This window comes from Spodoptera frugiperda, chromosome 27 (assembly GCF_023101765.2).
Source record: "Spodoptera frugiperda isolate SF20-4 chromosome 27, AGI-APGP_CSIRO_Sfru_2.0, whole genome shotgun sequence".
NCBI lineage: Eukaryota > Metazoa > Arthropoda > Insecta > Lepidoptera > Noctuidae > Spodoptera > Spodoptera frugiperda.
Window position 1 is genome coordinate 4,926,798 of NC_064238.1, and position 20,369 is coordinate 4,947,166.

At 36.2% G+C, this 20,369-nt stretch overlaps 1 protein-coding gene across 4 annotated transcripts in view; it reads left to right on the forward strand.

Annotated features, from left to right (window-relative positions):
- The window catches only part of LOC118263459 (LIM domain only protein 3), a 60,049-nt gene that overhangs the window by 36,567 nt on the left and 3,113 nt on the right, over positions 1-20,369 (forward strand). For 3 of the 4 annotated variants that reach the window (XM_035575478.2, XM_050705264.1, XM_050705263.1), the window contains exons 2-4: positions 17,513-17,671; positions 17,917-18,089; positions 18,330-18,455. In XM_035575478.2, the coding sequence (XP_035431371.2) occupies positions 17,513-17,671; positions 17,917-18,089; positions 18,330-18,455 (458 nt within the window). Of the gene's footprint in view, positions 1-9,860; positions 10,016-17,512; positions 17,672-17,916; positions 18,090-18,329; positions 18,456-20,369 lie in introns of those variants that run through there. The other variant, XM_035575479.2, reaches the window with a different exon arrangement.

The following is a 20,369-nucleotide window of genomic DNA, read 5'->3' on the forward strand; positions in this document are numbered from 1 at the left end:
TCTATGTCGATCGTTACACGACTTCGGTTCATGTTATTGTTTTAATTCATCGAAAAAAGTTAACAAATAGTAAAAAGGTATGAAAAAAATTATATCAATATAATTAAACTTTTAGTACAAAGAAAATGCCCGAACGGAGTATAAATAAATAATCCAAGTTGTCTTTATCCTCGATAGATGGCGTTGGGAGCGAAATAGATTGCGCTATGGTTTTGTTACAATTATTTGGTTGGGTATCGGCCGAGCGCTTCGGTACTATTGTAGAAAATGTGTATTATTATCAGTCGTATGATTATTTGTCTGTAGTGGTCCTGCTGTTTCGTATATTCTAAATTGGTTTCGTTGTATTTGTCAATTAATAAGTTTATTTGTTGGGTTTTCCTGGTTTTCTGGTTAAACTTTTTAACGTAGGTTTAGTTTGATATCGATTATTAGTAGTTACTGTAGTTAGTTTTTTTAATAAAATTGTAAGTCTAATTTATAAATTAATTAGATTAGATTTAAGTCGTTTCTTTTAAATTATTTAGTTTAAGCTTGGTTATTATAGCATAAAGGATAGGTTCTAATATAATTTCTTTTTTAATTGTGATAAATTCGTAATTCGTAGCTTTCTTTAGTTTTAAGTTAGTTTTCATCTTAAGTTCGGAAAGATTATAATATTTCTTTAGTTAAAGTCCGTTTTTAAACTATTTTTTCAATGCCCTAAGTGAGTATACATCTTCTATTAAAATCAAACGCAGAGCTCATTATGTTGATTTTTGAAGAGTTCCCTGGAATATCTTCCACATCTCATTTTTGAAGAGATCCCGCGAGATCGGGAACTATGTGGTTAAAACCAAAAATTTGCCGGAAGTCACTATTCCACGCGAACGAAGTCGCGGGCAAAAGCTAGTCATAAATAACGATAACAAAGTCGAAATATTTCATCATTATAGTTAGTGGTGGCGCGAGAATTTTAATTAAAAATGATAACGCGTAATGTGCAGTGTGTCGGCGACTCCCTTCATGGTTGGGGTGATTTTTAATTATTAAAATTCTACGCCGCCGGCGTCTGCCGATATTGCTTTGATATGGGGACTGGCGAGGTAATACTGCCTATTACTCGCATGCATCGCACTGATTGATCAATTACATTGTACTATTTGTATTTAAATTGTACGCAGATGCAGGCTTAGGATTAAATGTTGGCTTAATGTTAATTGAAAGCTGTTTTGGTTGAGCCTGCTCTTTCCTGTTGTAGGTGCAACTGCTGTCACGCGATGTTTCGTTGCCAACAATGTTTATTGCAAGGAGCGATTTAAATTCTAAAGTATAATTAAACTATCCTGAAGAGTATCACTCACGTGTAGTAACGAATACCTCGCTTACAACATTGTAGTTGAGTGGATTGTAGCACGAAAAACACGTGCTGTAATGTTAGATACAAAACTATTCACCTTTGGACTGTTGTCGCTATGGTAGGGACTACAATAAAACTATTTTAAAAAAATCACAGGAGATACATAAATAAAAAGTAAACTTGAATAAAAGTACATATACTGTTATCAGAATCACGGAATTTAGATAAAAGTTATTTGAAGTGTGTAAAGTAAGGTGTGTCCGAAATAAATACATTGGTATGGTTGTTAATATTATTTTTTGGCAAACCTGTGAAACTTCATTAGACATTGACATTATGTTGGTATAATTCATGGTGAAAGCGAACAAATGGCAAACGTAATAGACCCCAAGAAATACAAAGACTTGTTGCTGTGTCTCGCAATTTTTTCGTGTTCCAATCTTAATCGAACCATAAAAAGCTTTTTAATCCAGAACAGAGAAATTTTCAATCGATTGACCATTAGCTGCCATAGTTTTTCGTCAACCTTTTTTGTTGAAGGTTGCCAAAATCCGCGAAACGGTCACGATTGTTCATTTCTAACTTACACAAACAGCTCCATAGTTTATTGTTGGGCACGTCGGGTATTTTTTTTGTGTTCGTGTTTTTAGTACAGTCGTGCACGGTGGGTATCATGGGCCGGTACCTCCGCCTACGTAGAGCCCGCGAAATGAAAATAATAACGGAATGTTTTAATTTCCCTGCGAGTGACAGGTCACGTGCCCCCGTCCCCCGCGCCCCGCCACCCCCAACTGTCATCGTCACTGCTGTGAACAATTAGCCTGCTCATGAGATTAAACAAGTAGAGTGCGCGTGTTTGCCTGATTTTTTTATACAACCGGTTTGCATCGCCCGCAGTGTTCCCTTGTCATGTTATACGCAAATGGCTGCTTCGTTGTGAATAGTACGAGCATGATAGATATGACAAGCATGAGTAACGTGTACACACTCTGTTCACATGACTAATAAGGGTAATGATTTGATAATCAATATTTTAGTTTAGTCTTATTTATTGTTTTGCTGAAGACTGCAATTCTGACTTATGTAGCATATAAAATATATGTTTTTCAGGAAGTTAAAAATGTAGCTCTCAAGTATTATGCATCGGCTAATAAAGTATTACCTACTACATCAAGTATATAATTAATAGTCATATTAGAAGCAATAAGCTACACAAAATTGCACTTAAGACACCAATTATCTCAGAACAGGACTATACTTGAGGCTAGTAACAGCTAATTATTGTGTATTTGTTCCAACATGTCGGCTCAGGGAGACATGATTATTTACTCCGTCGTATAAATGAACAAATCCTTTAATTAATTCATAACGTATTCGAATGAGATTTCTTCACGTTTCAATTTAGAGAGGCGATTACCAATAAGGGCACACGAGCGGAAAATTAAATGCGATTGTTGCAAGTGTTAGGAATTCGTAAGCGGTGGCCCTCCGAACTCCACATAATGCGAGGATTAGGAGGAGACAGACGCAGTGTTGGCGACCATTGTGATAATTTTACAATTACATATTTCATATTGAAATCATAATAAATAAATTCCCGTGGCGTTCAACCCTACTGCTCAGTGGATAACAATAGTACCGTCCACAAAAAAAAAAAAAACTCCACAAGCTAATTAAGAACAGAGAAAACGATGGAGATGTCTACATAATTGAGTGCTCCACGAAAGACATTATTGAAAAAAATTGGCAGATGTTTTTCTAGATTAATGATACATGTTATTATGTACAAACACCGACGTCAAGGAGCGTGTATGCAAACGAAGCGAAGGGGCCAAAAGTCGCGTATAATAGACGTGTTGCAATTCGGTCCAATTAAAATTAATTAGCTACAGAACACTGTGCAAACCGAAGCAACAAATCAACGAAAGATACAACTTCGGATAGCGGTGTCCGTGGATAAGGACACGGATCCTGTATTAGGACAATACACTGCAAAATAAATTTTAAATTTAAGCGCATAGTGTTCATATTGCCTTTTGTAATGCACTTACAACCGTGTTCGCTTTTCATCTAAAAATATTTTGTTTATTTTTGTTGTTCGGTCATGTTTCGATAGGTCATAATTCATTTTAATTGAACAGTGTGTGTAATAGTGTAAACATTGAATAAAATGGATGGTGGTACAGCAATTAAAAGCCAATTAATTTTAGAAACTTTAAGACAGCGCTAATTTCTCCAATGTACAGATTTACATGATTTATTTGAACAGCAAAAGTATCAAACTGATATATTGTGTTTGTGGCATTTGTTATCGACACTTTCTTTTAATTCATTATTTTCGAAACCACCAATAAAATTAATAGACAAAAGGCTGATTTTGTAAGCTGGAGTTATTAAGTATTATCTTTTGATTATTTTCTAAATAACTCCAGATATACTTTGGTCGTAAGTTCGTAACCCTTCCCCACAAACCTTCCACACATTTATACACAGTTACGTCTTGTAAATTGGAACTGTTTGAAAGTAACGGTTATTTTAGTAGTCAATTCATCATTGTGGCGTACGGGAGGAGACGCTGTTAATCATAACTGGTACGATTGCCAAAATAACTTGTATTCCTTGTGAACGGTGATTTATGATGGTCGCATGTTAATTACGCATGGATCCCGGTTATGTCGTGTTTAGGTCACTTCCACTGATTATAATGGTTATCATTAATCAGACGATAATTGACCGTCCAAATAGACTTCAAATGTAAAACACGTTTTATGCCAACTTTTACATTTGTAAACGTTGTATTTGGTTTTAGTATGCAGACAGAAAACTATAAAGCTACTTCAAAAAATAAAACAAATGAATTCTAGTTTTTTTGGCGACTGTACGTAACAGTCGTGAATTAATTATTCAAATGACTGTACACTTAGACTGATACAAAAATAAACGAAACAAAAAGAAAATTATGTAATCTAAGCGCAACTTGGCAAAGGTCACATCATACATTATGACCTTTAATAAACTCCTCAGGTGTTGTTACGTATAAAAATCCCGGCAATTCAATTAGCGGGAAAGCAGGGCGCAGGGCGCGGAGGGCGGGGCCTAATAAACATAATATAAATAATCTGTGGCGATAAATCTGCAGCGCTTTATGGCAGGAGTGGGTTGTCACTCCGTCTAATTAGCACTAGTGCTGTAAGCGGCGCGATTCAGCGGTGAAGCGCTGAGCGGACGAACATGTAGAGCGACGAAATGAATAAAAGCCATGAGCGAAGCTAATAATTAAGCTGCTACGCTCTAAGTGGGGTTTTACCTTCTTTGAATAAATACGAGCAATTTACAAATTGTATTTGGGAAAATAACCGTTACTTATGGAAACGTCTGTTTCTAATAGTATTAATAATAGCTGAAACAAGCTCTTCACAAAACTCTTTGTATTTCTGTCTAATTTCAGATAAAGAAAAACATTAACATAAATACTACGTATTTTTTCATGTTTACAAAAATATAAAGCGCTGAAGCGGCTTAGCGGTCGTCTCTCTCGTCAAAGCACTCTTCATCAGGCTTAGTTAATTATGAGGACATATCAGCTTTATTATAATTACTCATTTTAATGTCGCTGCGCCTAGCGTCGCGTCGCGTCGTGTCGTGCCGTGCCCGCTACATACTAAGTCTCATTACTGAACACTGACTGACCCTTCTCATGCCTCGCTCAACTCGTCTATTCCGAGCCACAGTAACTTACTCAAATTCTAGAAGTAATAGCTTTTAAACCCATTAATGATCTCAATTACAGAATAAACGCTAATTGGAAAACGGGTATCCATTAAGAGGTTTAATAATATACAGAGTGTAATTGTTATTGTAAGTAAGGTTGAAAGTTCGTGTAGTACAGCGCTGGTATTATGCTCTTGTACGATTCGTTTTAATTGCTCGTTATTATTGCTCGACATCTCATTAGCTACAGCGTAGAGTAGTTTTAAAATAATTGGGCAACGTATGTATGAAATTATTAATGTACACCATGTACCTGTGTAGCGACCATTAATTTGCAGGATATTGAAATCACACGAAATTATACGGGCACCTAACATGGTAGCACCAATTAAGTTAACGGTTAAAAAATGACTATATATTGATCGAGTTCGCTTACCGATTACGTGTTACGCTTTCGCCGAATAAGTGGTTTCCATCGAGGACCTTTGTACAAATTATAGCTGAGTAAAAAATTTAATTATATAGTGGACGGACTCTTTTATCGAGTTTAAAAGCTGGTGCAGTGGAGTGGTGCGTAGGTGTTACATTACACAGGCAGTTGTCAGAATCGTCCCGCGGCCGGTATCACTTGCACGCACCATTACCTCCATAATTTAATTAGTTTGGAGTGATCATTTCATTAATAGAGGCGTTATTTGGCGAGCGAGAGCGCTCGCTCGCGGCTTTGTCAATTTTAATTAAAGCCCGATAGGTGGACCGAAATGTTGGAATTCTTCATTAATTAGTCCGGCTCGAGATTTCTAATAATTTAATTAATGGAGGGAGTTAATAAGCCCGTGGCCATCCTGTCGGTATTCCTGTAACGCGCTGGCATGTGCGCGTCCTCGTGTTACACATTCATTTGTTCCAAGTATGTGCGCCTAAATGTGACACCTCGCCTGTCTAATGCTGCATATATTCGACACATAGCTATTTATGTTATTGCCGTAGAATGTTCCTGACATTGAGATGTAAGCATAAATTACTATAACTGTTGAATATTTTGCATAATATGAATTCTTCAATGTAACTCTATATGTTTTGAATATTATTGTATAATATGTAATTTAATATGACATATTAGTCTACAGAGCCAGTTACCTACTGGCCATTTTTGGGATCCTAACTGTACACAATTTGTCACAACTTACATCATAGGTGAATCAAAATAATGACTCAAACGTTGCATAGGTTCTTACAATACAAAGAAAGAATAAATAGAAACGTAATTTGCCATTCGTGTCCTAGACAATTTGTAGAATAAACCTGTAATAACCCGACATACGGACGTACTGTTTAATAATGAATCAGTGTTTTCCTCGGTGCCATTAACTGTAGTTATCAAATTGTACATTATTACGTTGAAACCCGCAGTATAGGCTATGTATGTATCCGCTTGTTTAACCAAATGACATAGAATTGTTGAAGAGCCCTTTTGAAGTAGAATGTCAGGAAAATTACCGACTTTTACGCTATAATCTAGGAACGCGATTGTTAGTTAGTTGGTAGTTTAGTACTATGGAATTGTCTATCAGACAATCTAGAAGACACTCATTAGTATGTTCCACGTGTTTTGAAATATACATTAAGCATTTAATTTTACACTAAAAATAGAAACTATATACATATCTATACAAGTAACTGATTTTAACATTTACAAAAATACTGGTTTTGAGTCTACTTATTTGAATTTTATAAAATCATGTGACATTTTGGAACGAAATAAAGAAATCCGATACGAGTCTCCGTTTACCTCAAACGTATCAACTATCTACACATATGAATAATTTAGATAAGGCAACTTATAAAAAAAACATAACATATTATAGTTTATTTTACATTTAATTCTATCAAAACGAACGGAACACAAAGAGATATCAATGGAGGTATTAAAACAGTCCCCCATGTCCTGTGTAAGCAGAGATCAGACAAACTAACGTACACACTTAGGTACAATATTAGTAGGAACGTCCGGTCGCATCCCTTTATCTATGAAAATGCCGCTGGCGACGTCAAAGTATCTCAAAGGAAGCCCACTGTAAACACAGGGTAATAAAATGTGCTAATATTTAACTTACGTACCACCGGCGAAGGATCTTGTGAACCAATTAAGATATAGTATTTTAAACGGTGGCTGTTCGTTGCTTGTGTTAATTATATATATCTTGTTACAGTTAGAGGTTTGGACTTTAATATGGAAACTCAGCCGTGCAGATATTGGTCAAAGTCAAATCATTTATTCCAATTAAACCATAAATAGTAATTTGAAATGTAAACAAATATAGAAATAAATAATAGTCTGTCAGTGAAGCTAGGTGCTTAGGTATATATTTACCACATACTTATACTTACTGAAAGTATAGAGATAGGATCTAATCGTTGCACTTTTTCTTATACTATCTTTTACCCGCAGCTTCGACCGCATTCCCGTAGGATAAAAAGTAGCCTATGTGTTATTCTAGACCATAATCTACCCCTGTTTCAAATTTCATCCCGATACCTTCAGCTGTTTTGACGTCATTGAGTAACAAATATACGTACAAACTCACAAACTATTAGTAAGATTAACTAATGGGGAGTCTAAAAGTAAACCAAAACTCCTTGTTTTTGGGACGTGACGGATGTAAGGCAATTTGGACCTGGAATCGTATGATATATTTATTACATGGAAAGTGAATGTACAGTACAGTCCTACGCTATCCGGGAAGGGCTGATGTTGTTTAACTTTTCTGTGTAAAAACTAGTTAGTGATGTTCGTACAACTTTATTAATAAAATCTCTGTGTTAACAGTCATATTGCAACTCGTGCGCTTATTTTCCAACCAGAAATGTGTGTTTTTGAGCCGAGTATATTGCTATTGCTAGTCTAATCTATAACGTAACACAGGTGCTCCAGCTCAAATTAGGAGTAGGAACGGGGTGGTTTTTAGTCAGTAAGAGTCTGACACTCCGTCTCGCCTCACCCAAGGCGGGAGAAGTCATTAGATGGATGATGGATAGATTGGACCTAATCTAATCTATTTTGACGTTTATAAAGTGCTTTTAGATATAGTTTAATTAGGCTTAAAAATAAATACTTTGCCTTTAATCTTAAAAAATAATGAACGAAATCAATTCAGCATTTCTCGAGATTTGCGCATAGCAACACGTTTACCGATTCATTTATTTATAATGGATTGCTAAATTAATAACGAGCGTGCAGTATCTTCAGTACAGTTTAAACGATTAAAGGTCGCGGATCGTGAATTGTGAATTGAAATCGTGCACTCCACTCATCGCTCGACTGTGACCGATTACATGCAATTACCCACCTTTGGCACACAATTGACTTCTAACTACCTGACTTTCTAGAACCTAACTGTTGATCCGTCAACTGTTAGCCTTTAAGGCCTTCCGATATTATTATTACAGAGTTATTGGAAAAGATAAGCTATGTATGTAAAGTTAAATACTAATTTTAATTAACAATTGAATATAAAAACAGCCTAGTATTTAATAATGATGTATTATCCCAGAAACTTAAATTAAGAATCGTAGATTATTTAAATAAAAACTTATTAGTGTACCTAGAAATAAAGTACCGTACATAATTTTTTCAATTAACGTACGTACTACAATTTAATAGCTAATAGCTATAGGTGGATAGTGTTTCTTTTTTTATACAAGTACATACCTGCCAACAAAATACGCAGAAAGTATTTATCCGTGCAACACGCTGACGGATTTATATGCACGCGTATTTACCCGATTCGCAACACCCCGTACATGGAGTTCCGCAAAGTAACTCCAGCTAATTCTATTTTCTCACATTTTGATTAAAAGATAGATTTTATGATTAGATATCATACATATTATATTCTTAAGACTGTTAATAAAAAAATATCATTCTCCCAGAGATGATGTCAGATCTATAAACTTTTTTAGTCATGGTATGTCAATAATATAAATCGATACTTATAATACAAATCGTAATTTTAAACTAGGTAATACATATATTGTATACACCCACTTCCTTTAATACAAGCACATTAAAAACATATACTAATTAATCCAACGGATGTTATTTCTGATATTAAAAAAGTTTACTCATAACATGGCCCACGATAGTAAGTTAGTTGAGGTGAGCATGTTGCCAGTATTAAAAAAAAACTAGGTTAGCCATGGATAGTGTAGTTGTTTCGCATCCTAATCCTGCGGCGGACGCGGCGGGAAAATGGCGGAAATTGAAAATAAACATTTCATCTGCGCTCCGGCACGCACTGCCCAAATTGACAATACAACCAATTTGCCGCCGCGCACCGACCACTTTTGTATGGGAATTGAAAAATAATATTACTCTTTTTTCTACCACTGCACGTGGGCAATCTCAAAAATAAACTATGATTCTTCAACTTCAATGTTCCTCCGTTATTTGGTTCTTGTTATGGAAAATAACCGAAAGCGTTGGCGGAATATGAATGAATTTTATATCAAAAAATCTTTCATTGTTAATTCATTTTGTATTTTACTTTCGTAAATAAGGCGGTTATTAAAGTAAGTGAGAACAATATGAGCGTGTTAAATAAAAAAGATTTCACTGGCAATTATCATGTTGTAACGGAAACGCTTACCGCCATCGATGGTAAAATACGCAATGATCATTACGTCGCCATTAAATGTTCACAATAATTAGCTAAAGTGGCTACAATGGTAACAGACGTCTCATTAAGCGCGCGGGGTGTTATCACAGTCGGCAGGAAGCACTCCGATAGAGTGCCGCTCATTCATTCAGTTTTAAAAACGAATGCGTTTAGTAAACACGCCTCTCGATCTCGGCTCACATACGAACGTGGCCAAAGAAACCATTCATCATTATACCATATTAAATTAGATAGTAATTACAATGTGAAGAATGTTTTTGTTTTAATTAGTACAATTTAGTGTGCGGTGAGTGTATCTCAATTATAATATTAATAAGCTCGTTGTTATGAAAGCATTCGCTATTGTTTACAGCGATGTTGTGATATCTCAACACTTTTTAATTAAGTGCAATAAGTATAATGAGTGCTGTAAAGTTGTGCAGGCGCTCGCTACCAGCTTTGATGCCAATTAATGTCAAGCTTATTGAAAGTTTTCATCAGATTCTGTTCTCTGCTCTGTCTCATACTTAGTACGTACATTGTTTATAAGTATTTGTTTGCAATTAAGGTTAAGGCGTACAGTTTTCTTTCTTAATTTGCTTTCCTACCTATTTTTTACACTTCAACGTGAACTGATTAATTCATACGTAGGTAATTTAAGAAACGGGGTCTTCCGTACAATTACACATAATAATTTAATTAAGCAGGCTAAATTAGTTTGTAAAGCGAGTATATATAGTTAATTTAATTTAGATTGAGTTTTTTAATAACCCTAATTGAGTGATTTAATTACGCACCGACATTGCGTAGTCAGTTACTTAGTTAACGAACTTACTGCTAATTATTGCCACCTATGGTACCCACCTCGTGGGAATACCCAACTATTTTGTTGTATAAGGTAAGTGCTTGTAAACGTTAATATCGAAAGTGTACCGATATTACACACAAATATTGATTACACATTATTGTTTCCCTATCAATATCTAATAATACCTTTTAAAGATATACGAGTACCAAAACACATAGGTACTGTTTAACTGCATAGCAACTAATATGTAAAATAAAAAACCCGCTATTAAAAAAAAACAGTGCTAAATTTCGTCAAGAGATGGCGTTTTTTTATTTGAGATCATTTTCTGAATCACGATTTAAAGATTTTCAGGCAATACTATAGGTATCCTGAGAAATCATTGTTAGGTTAGTATCAGGTATCAGTGTCAAATTCAGTATTGTATCATTAAGTTGGTTCAGTGATTCCGAATAAAAGAGTTCGGTAACCACTTCCTAGTTTTTTTTTAAATCAACCCCTAGCTTAACCTTAAGATACCCAGGATTAAACACATACTGAAGATAGAGCTACTTTCTAAACTTTTTGTACCGTGTACACATTTGATGATAATTTAATTTATTATTCGTTGATTTCGTTACAACTGTAACACACATTCATTATAATTTTGACAAGATAATTACTATATTTAATGCCATACAATAAGTATATTAATAAGTTTCTGTGCACACGCCGGTAACGTAAGCATCTAATGTAATTATTAAAGAGTCAGTCTAAATTATAATTAAACGTAATGGATGCCACTCGATGGGCCGCAAATGAATGAATGTTTAATTGAATGACTCCCCACAAATAAAAGCAATTTTCTTATAGCCGAGCCCTTAGCTAACGTAATTTAATTAATGGCTCGCATAACTCTGATTAAATAATATCTGAAAAGGAAAAATGCGATCAGCTGAGCGTTGCGTACCAACCGATGAGGTTGGCAACACTTGTTGAAGCGAGTATTCATAATTTTGCAAATGATACTTTTTATAGAGGTGAAATTAATAAAAAAAAATATTTAGTTCGATTGTCTGGTTGTTAGGTATAGATGGTAGTAATAGAATGATCTTTAATATTCTTTCTCATCCTATTCTCTTAAATAATCTATAGGGCAATGAGAGGATTACCTAAATATAATTCTAATTAAGTAATTAAAGATACAAAGTCAACTGCATTGAGTCGTTAAATCGAAAACGTATTAATAAGTACTGATAGCAGACAATATGAAAATACAAACTATTTCTAATATTTTCTATAAACTAAAACAGTAGCAGCCGACCTGAAATAAGTTCCACCGGCTAGCCAAGACAATAATACCTCAGACACTTAGAGATTGCCTAAAGCATAACAGAGAGGAAATAGCAATCCAATAAAAGATCATAAATAAAACATCGAGAACGTTACCTCCGATAGCTTTTGTCTAATCTAATAAATGTTTAATAAGAATTAGGTAAAAGTGGCACTCCCTGGGCAGGCATCGGGGATGTTCATTGCATTAGAGGGGACTGCATAATTTCAGAATTGACACTTTATTGTTGAACGCCGTCCAGCGAGCCACTCCACTATATCTATCCCTTATTGCTCTCATGATAACTTAATATTATTAATATTTTCAGTTGTTTACTCATACCCTAGTCCGCAGCTATTTGTATCGCTGGATCTAAACATAAAGTGAGGATAAGAAACTGACGCGTTCTTGACGTCGTAAAGTGAACCAGAATGTGTTGATAATTTAATCGTCGCGATAAAGGATCGCTAAGTAAGTAATATCTCTACGCAAAGCCCGTATGTAACCAACACTTATCTAGAAAACAATTTTATTCAATTATATCTGCCAGAAAAACTCGTTCTTTAATAGATAGATTTACATCTCGATTGAATTTTAATTGAGTCAACGAGCGAGTGCACTCCAATAACGGAGTAAGTTAATTATAAAAGGCAATTGATTTAAAAGGAGCCGTGTCGTGGCCGCGGTATGAGTAACAGAAAAAGTTTTCAATTTCACTAAAAGGGACTGGTTTGTGTCTCAGAAGTCTCGTCTGGTTATCGGCTTGTAATGTATGAAGTTACTCGCCGCGGCTTTATTTTATAACTCACTTCACGTAATAGGCTCCAAGTTGCTTTAATTCACTTTGCCCCTCGTCGCGCGAGGCGTTTACTAATTTAGCTTTACAACTCATCTCGGAAAAATATATTTCGGGAGTTGAAAATCATGACGTTAATCACAGGATGGATGCTAGTGAATCCGCCGTATTAAATACATATACGGGGAACACAGAGATAACGTCATAAATTCATCCATAAACATGCTTCATAAATTATCACGACAACGATTTGGAACATTTTACAGCGGCTATCAACGATACTTTACGATCAATAGGGATGTGACTGCATCGCGACTCATAATTAATACGAGACGTTTGTTTTATCATCTAATAAAAAATCAGCAGATTTTGCTATCGGTAACGTTACAACGCGTCGTTACACTCACTTACGTTAACGCGCCTCCTACGGCTAAGTATTCATAAAAGCTTTCAATGTTATTATATGTATCGAGATACAAAGTAGATATCAATAACTGGTCCGCTTCATTAATGTATAGATTTACTATTCAATCTATTTAACATTAATTTGAAATTGTAACTTGGTCAAAGCTATTAGACTACTTCAAATGAACACGTCAGTTGAATGTTTTAGTAACTGCTATTCAATTAACTTGCTTTTAATTAAAGCGATTGACTTAATTATAGAATAGTTTACATTCAAATAGAATCTGATAAGAAAACCGAAACTGTAATAAGATGTGGTGTTATGAACAAAAGATCGTTCACTAGAAGTTATAAAAGACAAGTTCTCCAATCCAAATTGAGTTCGACATCTCAAATAGATAAAGCGATATCTACCCGTTATAAAGCAAACTTTATAGTTTTGTTTTTGGCAGTTTTGACGTAGCTTCTATCTACTTATTTGTTCCTTCAGCTGCATCTAACTGAGGTGAAACTTTTAACTTGTCCGACGTATATTCCACCTGAGTATCACTTGGTCTGCCGAGGGACTTTGTTTATTATCCGCCACCGCGTTTTGTTATTCTATTGTTAGATGGTCAGATTATGTTTCTTGTAACGTTCGGGTTCGGTTATTGGATAGTGTCAGAGACAGATATTGAAGTAATTCTCGTGAAGTAACAATTACGGGGCATTGTTTTGGAAATGTTACAGACGTTCACGGTAACATTTTACGAGATTGTCTCGCTTGAGATAAGGCTGGCTTTGTGCTCCTTCAGGACGCGCGCCGGGGTGACAGGAGACACCTGAAAACAATAAACACGAAATTGCCACAATAATCGGCCCTCATGATCAGCACAACGACTGTCAGACAATGGGGCAGATTACGCGATAGGGGTTTAACCGAATAGCAGCTAACTCGATTATGCGGCCATCCGTGATTGTGTTTGAGCCTATTAATGTTTGAATTTCGTTATATTATTGCGGCGGTCGGGTGCCGCCGCTAATCCAATATGGGTTGGCATTAACGAAATTCCGCGTCGAGTTCGCGGTTGCCGTTCTGTGGCGCGCGAATGATAATACTCCTCACATTCGTGTTCTAATTGGCCATCGTCTACTGATCACCTCGTTGACAACCCTTTATAGTTATTCAGATAAGACATTGTGTGGATATTCGTCCGCTTTATTATAGCTAACTTTATTATTGCACATTATTAACTTATCTGACTACGTTTTGTATTCCAGTTAAAATTCAAATTTCTAAATATTATGTAGGTACACTTGAGTAACTTTTTATTACTCAAAATCAAAACAAATCCAAAACTGAAAGCAACTGGTGGTAAAAGTTTTCTTCTACCGAGTGCATTACTGCAAGGAGTTTAATATGAAAGTGCGTGCGAACATCCCTTGTAGCATTGTAGCAGGAGCCGGCCGGATGTGACGTCGAGAGGGTGTGAAGTAAAGCACCGCGGCCCACGGCCATACCTAGATTAAAGAACAACTTAAAGGAAAGCAATCTGCTAAATAAGTACCCGTGTAGCCGATACGCTCAGAAACGCGCTCTACTTTGAAATATATTTTTTTTCTCTAAAAATAATATCTACGTATAATGTTACAAACCATGTACATATCATATTAAACAACGGCATAAACCTGCAGAGCTTGATAGTTTTTAGAAATTTAATTAATTAATTATTTTTTTTCTCGTGTCTCATTCTCATTAACATTCAATCAAAATGGTAATGTCGGCTTCATTTAGATTACAGCAAGCCGCACCTTAATTTTGCTTATAATTTTAAGCTAATTAGCAACTAAATTGTTCGTGTTCCGCACATTTAGTGTGCAAAAAATAGAGTGGAGCAACGTTTGTGGCGTTGTTAGTTGGTTGAATTATTTAGCTTCTCGTCTCGTTACTTTGCGTCGTTTCCGCAGGTGTGGCAATCATATTGTCTCTCAGTCTCATCCGAACGCCAGCAGAGTGTAGGCGGCCGGGAGGGAGGGTAACTACTGAAGCCCCGTATCCCCCTCATCGCGCCGCTTATTCTTTAATCTCGCTGATGAATTATGATTAGCGGAGTGCACTCAATCCTATTAGTGTTGTCTGTCTCGAACAATCTTCTGGAAGATTTGTTTTCTTTTTTGGAGTACGTTAAGTTTAAAGTTGATAAACTTGAATAAGGTACTTCTATTAACACAAACAATTTTTAACCACAATACTGAAAGATTGAAGAATGAATTTTTATTACATAAACAAATATTTTATTACACTTAATCTAGCGGAAGTTATGGTCAGATGCAATTATTTAGTTACCCGGACCAAAATGCATTCGAAACGTACATTAAAATTCGCCGGAAGCCTAACAAAAACCTTTATGGCCCGTACAGAGCCACGTAATAGCTCGCCGTGGGACCACAAACTCCGATTATCCAAACAGAGAGCTCCCGAAACAGCGCTGTGAAATTTTAACGTGTAATTGATTATGAAGTTGGCCACTAATGGGCGAAAATAGTTTCTAATTTGGAGTGTGGTGGCAGCGCATAATTGGTCTCGGACCGCGTCTGTGTTAATCATTAACGTCGGTCCGGTGCGCCGGATGCGGGCTCCCAGGCGGCCCGCGCCGGCCATCCTTCAATTTTAGCCGCTGCACCACCGCTGTACGGTCCCTGCATCACCGCCGTACCGCCGCTGCATCGCCGCCCGCGCTTCAACGGTCGCTGTTTTATTCTGTTTATTACTCAACAATTTGCCGCTGAATGACAAGCGAAATTACTTTTGCATAGTTTTTTTCTACCATTGCCACGGCTGACATTCGTAAAATCCTAATTCGTGCGTATTGACGTTTCGAAAGTCACCGCTAATGGAAGGCGTGAGCTTTTTTGCTTGAGCTGCGTCTAATCTCGGTTGGTTGCATTCGCTACGGGTTGTTTTCCGAGTGGCGTAGCGTGTTGCTGTCACCGCTCGGTAATTATTCACGAAGGCTCGCTTCACGGCCTGTCTACTTCGCAAAAAATGTCGCATCGATACCTCGGTCGTGCACTACCATTCCATTGACTGAAGGCCTGGCATTCATTTGCTTTTTATTCTATTATTAACTTCTTGATATTCCACCGTGTTCAATGGATCCGATTTAAGTTGTCTTGTTCGGTCGATGACAGCTCGATTCTTTTCTTGCCAATTTGCATTGTTAGGTATTGTTTACTTGAATTTTATGAACAAAGTGATATAATAATGTTATTAGAATTGTGCAATATTGTGTTTAATTTACAAATGCCTCTTTATTATTGTTTAAAATTCCATGCAGTGGTACCTTATTTATTGTAACGTGAACAGTGCAATGTACTATCGACTCCACTAACGTACATATGTTATATTTATTAAATGTATTGGTTGGAGAGGCAATAAACCATTGTTATAATATAGGTGCAATTAAACGTTTCGCCACACTTGATTAGGTGCACGTATTTAACCGGTACTCCAAGACTGAGTTGATTAGCTTCCTCTGTAGATTAAACGAACAGTCATTGACACTATTTGTCGGTGTAGTGTGCTCGCTTCCGGTCGATATCCGTGCGCTATTATTTATGGCGACCGATCGGACGCACTCTCGAAAACACACAAAAATATGAGCAACGGGCCATTCGTCACGGGCCTTACAATAGCCAGCATTGTTTCAGGCACGTTGGCTCATAATACCCGAATCCGTTGTACTAGAAAACGAGTTTGTGCGTGGCCAAAAAAGTGAGCCGAAAGGTCGCACAGTCGTAATCGACGCGAGAATGTCGCCAACAAAATAGTGCGAGGCTGCAGCGGTTGCCAAATTTAATTGAATTGTATTTAAAATATTAATTAAGCGTGACGACGCCGCAGTCCGTGCTTCACTTTATACCTGCTTTTTTCGGCAACACGATCTCAATTACAGTTTTTATTCTTATTTCTGTACTTATTCGATATTTTAAGGTACATAATTTGCTATAGTTCAGAAACGTCGAGTCGTGTTTCACGTTCTCATTAATCGCTTGAGTAGTTGTGCTAATTTTTTCGAGAAATATTACAGGCGATAAATTTCATGGTTCTGGACTTTATGCTGTAACATAAAGTGGCCTGAATGAGCTGTACGGTTCCGAGCCGATTACGTATTGTAACTTATGATTCAATATGAATGGGCCGCGATACAACTGAACTTGATTGGTTGCCAAGGAATATAAGAATATCATAAACGGATACTTTTTCGTTAGGTGCCTATACAATTTAGGTTGAGGTACGAATTTTATCTGTAACAAATATAATTTGTACACATTTAAATAGTTTCTGTTATGGGTGCAATGGTGATATATTATACCTGTATTATAATAAAAACCTTCCTCATAGTTACTATTTAGATCAAAATTGCGTAGTTTTAAAGATTTAAGCGTTCATAGGGACATACAACATGACAAATAAAACATGTAGGTAATTTGTTTGTTACAGTGCGAGAGGCGTACGCCGCAACAGGCGAGCGGCGGTAGTCCAGGGCTGGGTACCCAGATGCTTGCCATGGAGGTCGCTAAGGAGGCGCGCGCGTCGCCGCTGCCTGCGTCTGCGCAGACCGGCACCTCTTCGCAGCCTGCTCAACCACCTCAACCACAGGTACTTTAACTTATGGCTATGATGAGAACTCACGTGATTTAGTAAAAAAAATACCTTTTTAAGACCAAGAAATATCAAAATTATTGATTTGATTATGCCTTATTAGTCACAATGGGCATAAGTTCGACAGCTAATAACGAAGACCTACTTTTAATCTATACCTCTATTCAGTAACTACCTTTTTCAATTTGCAATAATAAAAAAATCCGTTTCATTATGCATACAACTTTTTGTTTGTTAACCAGATCTGTGCTGGATGTAGCAAGGTGATCACAGAGCGCTACTTACTGAAGGCTTTGGACCAGCTGTGGCACGAGGACTGCCTCAAGTGCGGCTGCTGCGACTGCCGGCTGGGAGAAGTTGGACACACCCTGTATACGAGGGCCAACCTCATCCTTTGCAAGAGGGATTACTTGAGGTATGTTATACATTCTTGATGTATGCTCTATATTGTGAGAAAATATTGCAAGCATTATAAGATACTAAAAATTTTTTAATGCTTACTTACTTATAATCTTAAGTATTATTCTTATTAGCTAGTCCGATTGTCGACCAAGGAGTAATAAATAAGTAGAATTTTTCAATTATTAATTATCTGAAAGTATGATCGGACTGCGATGATTATTGAACATGTTTTAAAGTTTCTTACTTTCCACAGGCTGTTCGGTAACACTGGATACTGCGCGGCTTGCAATAAAGTCATTCCCGCGTTTGAGATGGTGATGCGCGCACGCAGCAATGTGTATCACCTGGAATGCTTCGCTTGCCAGCAGTGCAATCATAGGTATGTATTGAAAAATATTGTTTTTATAATATACAAAATTAACAAAAGTAGAAATTAACACAGATTAACTTAATGGAGATAACTAGCTTTTGACAACGCCTTGTTCGCGGTCCCGTGGGATAAAGTTCTATATGTTATTCTTGATCATAATAAATTTTATGACTTCGTATTTTGACGTGTTTGAATAACATAAACATACGCACAAAATCACAAACATTCACATTTATAATATTAGTAAGATTACAAATCAGTGGGTAATTCTTTCTTTAATGAACAGAGAAAGTCAATTAGGTATTTGTATAATACACAAAAGCCTTCTATAAAATAACAATTTTATAGAAAACAAATGTGCAAGCTCAAGACATTTACCCAAAGTGTGAACCCCTACCAAAAAGTTCCACCCATTATTTATGAAAACAAATAAGATCTGAACATGTTACACACATATTGAATCCCACATTTTACGAGCAGGACAAAACATTACAATAAACTATTGAATGAAAGGGACAGAAGTATTATGTAAGAGCAGTTTGTATTGTTTATTCATCTCACGGAGTGAAAACGCGATTAAATTTTCCGCTACATAATAAAATCAAACGCAAGGAGGAGAATGCGTGCTCTTGTATAAACTTTTAATATCCAGTCTCCATAAATTGTGAGTCTTATTTTATTGTTTATTTAAATATTTCGCCTTCAGTCGAAGAGTAAATTGCAAAGCACAAATGTATTTTTCAAAACAAGACACGATTTGAGTGCAGCTTATTACGTATTGCTTACTTAAATTTACTTGTAATGGGTTTATGAAATTTGGCATTGTACAAATGAATTATCAGTTGATACTAACACATCTTAAGTAATTATTTACAATCTGGAAAATGCCAAAAAACCGTATTAATCCAACGTTTCCTAATTTTTAAAGCTTGTTAAATAATACATAGTTTTGTTCACTTTTAAAATAACAGACAGTATTAGATCAACTTGGCAACCCTGTCACAGGTTGTTACGAGCCAGCATTAATTAAACCTGAGTGAATACTGTAGGGTGTACATTTAGTCTCAGTGTGTCCTCGGCTTATGTAGAAAAGCAAATAGTACAGGTGCAAATGGACCTTCATTTCCTCGCTCAGTTTGTGTCGTGTTCGTATTGCAATCGGGATTAATATATGTCGTATGTAGCCCTTCAACGGATTGATTAAACTACGAAGTCCGAAGCTTTACCAATGTCGATATCTGAGCATGAGCAAATCTGTACTCTATTAAAAAGTTGTAAAACGTCGAGTGTATTGTTATAAAATGAATATTATTTTTACTGCATCATCTCTTTTTATGCACTGATATACCTGAATATTGTGTTTAAAAATATGGAGTACTACGAAAGTCTCATGCTGATTTCGTCACTGATCATATTAACGTGAAAAGAACTAAAGTATTCACAGCAAAACTACTTACATACCTAGAGTTTTATAAGTAAACAAATGATATGAAAGCTTTACAGCACTTGCAATCCCAAACACACTCGTACATTTGTTAAAACCCACTTTAATATTTCTCCAAAGTAACATTGTCCCGGCAACGAGATTTCTTTACTAATCAAAACATATGAATACTCTTCGACTGTTTTATTCAATTCAATTGTACGGTGCACGACATTGTCAGCCGGCTCGGATACCGCCGTCCGTATTCTAGTCTCGAACTCACGACTCACGTCACCTGAATTTGTAAAGTGAATTTATTTTGTTTTGGACTTTCAGGGTATTTTGATACAGTTTAAAGTTTCAGGTTTTACATAAAAGTTAGTTTTGGTCATATAAGACTAATAACTCATTTGAAAGGGTAAAAATAATATAAATTCTAATTTTCTTTTTTCCCTCTATCGCCCCAAAATGTCGTGTAAAGTTCAGAGTAGGGGTGCAGG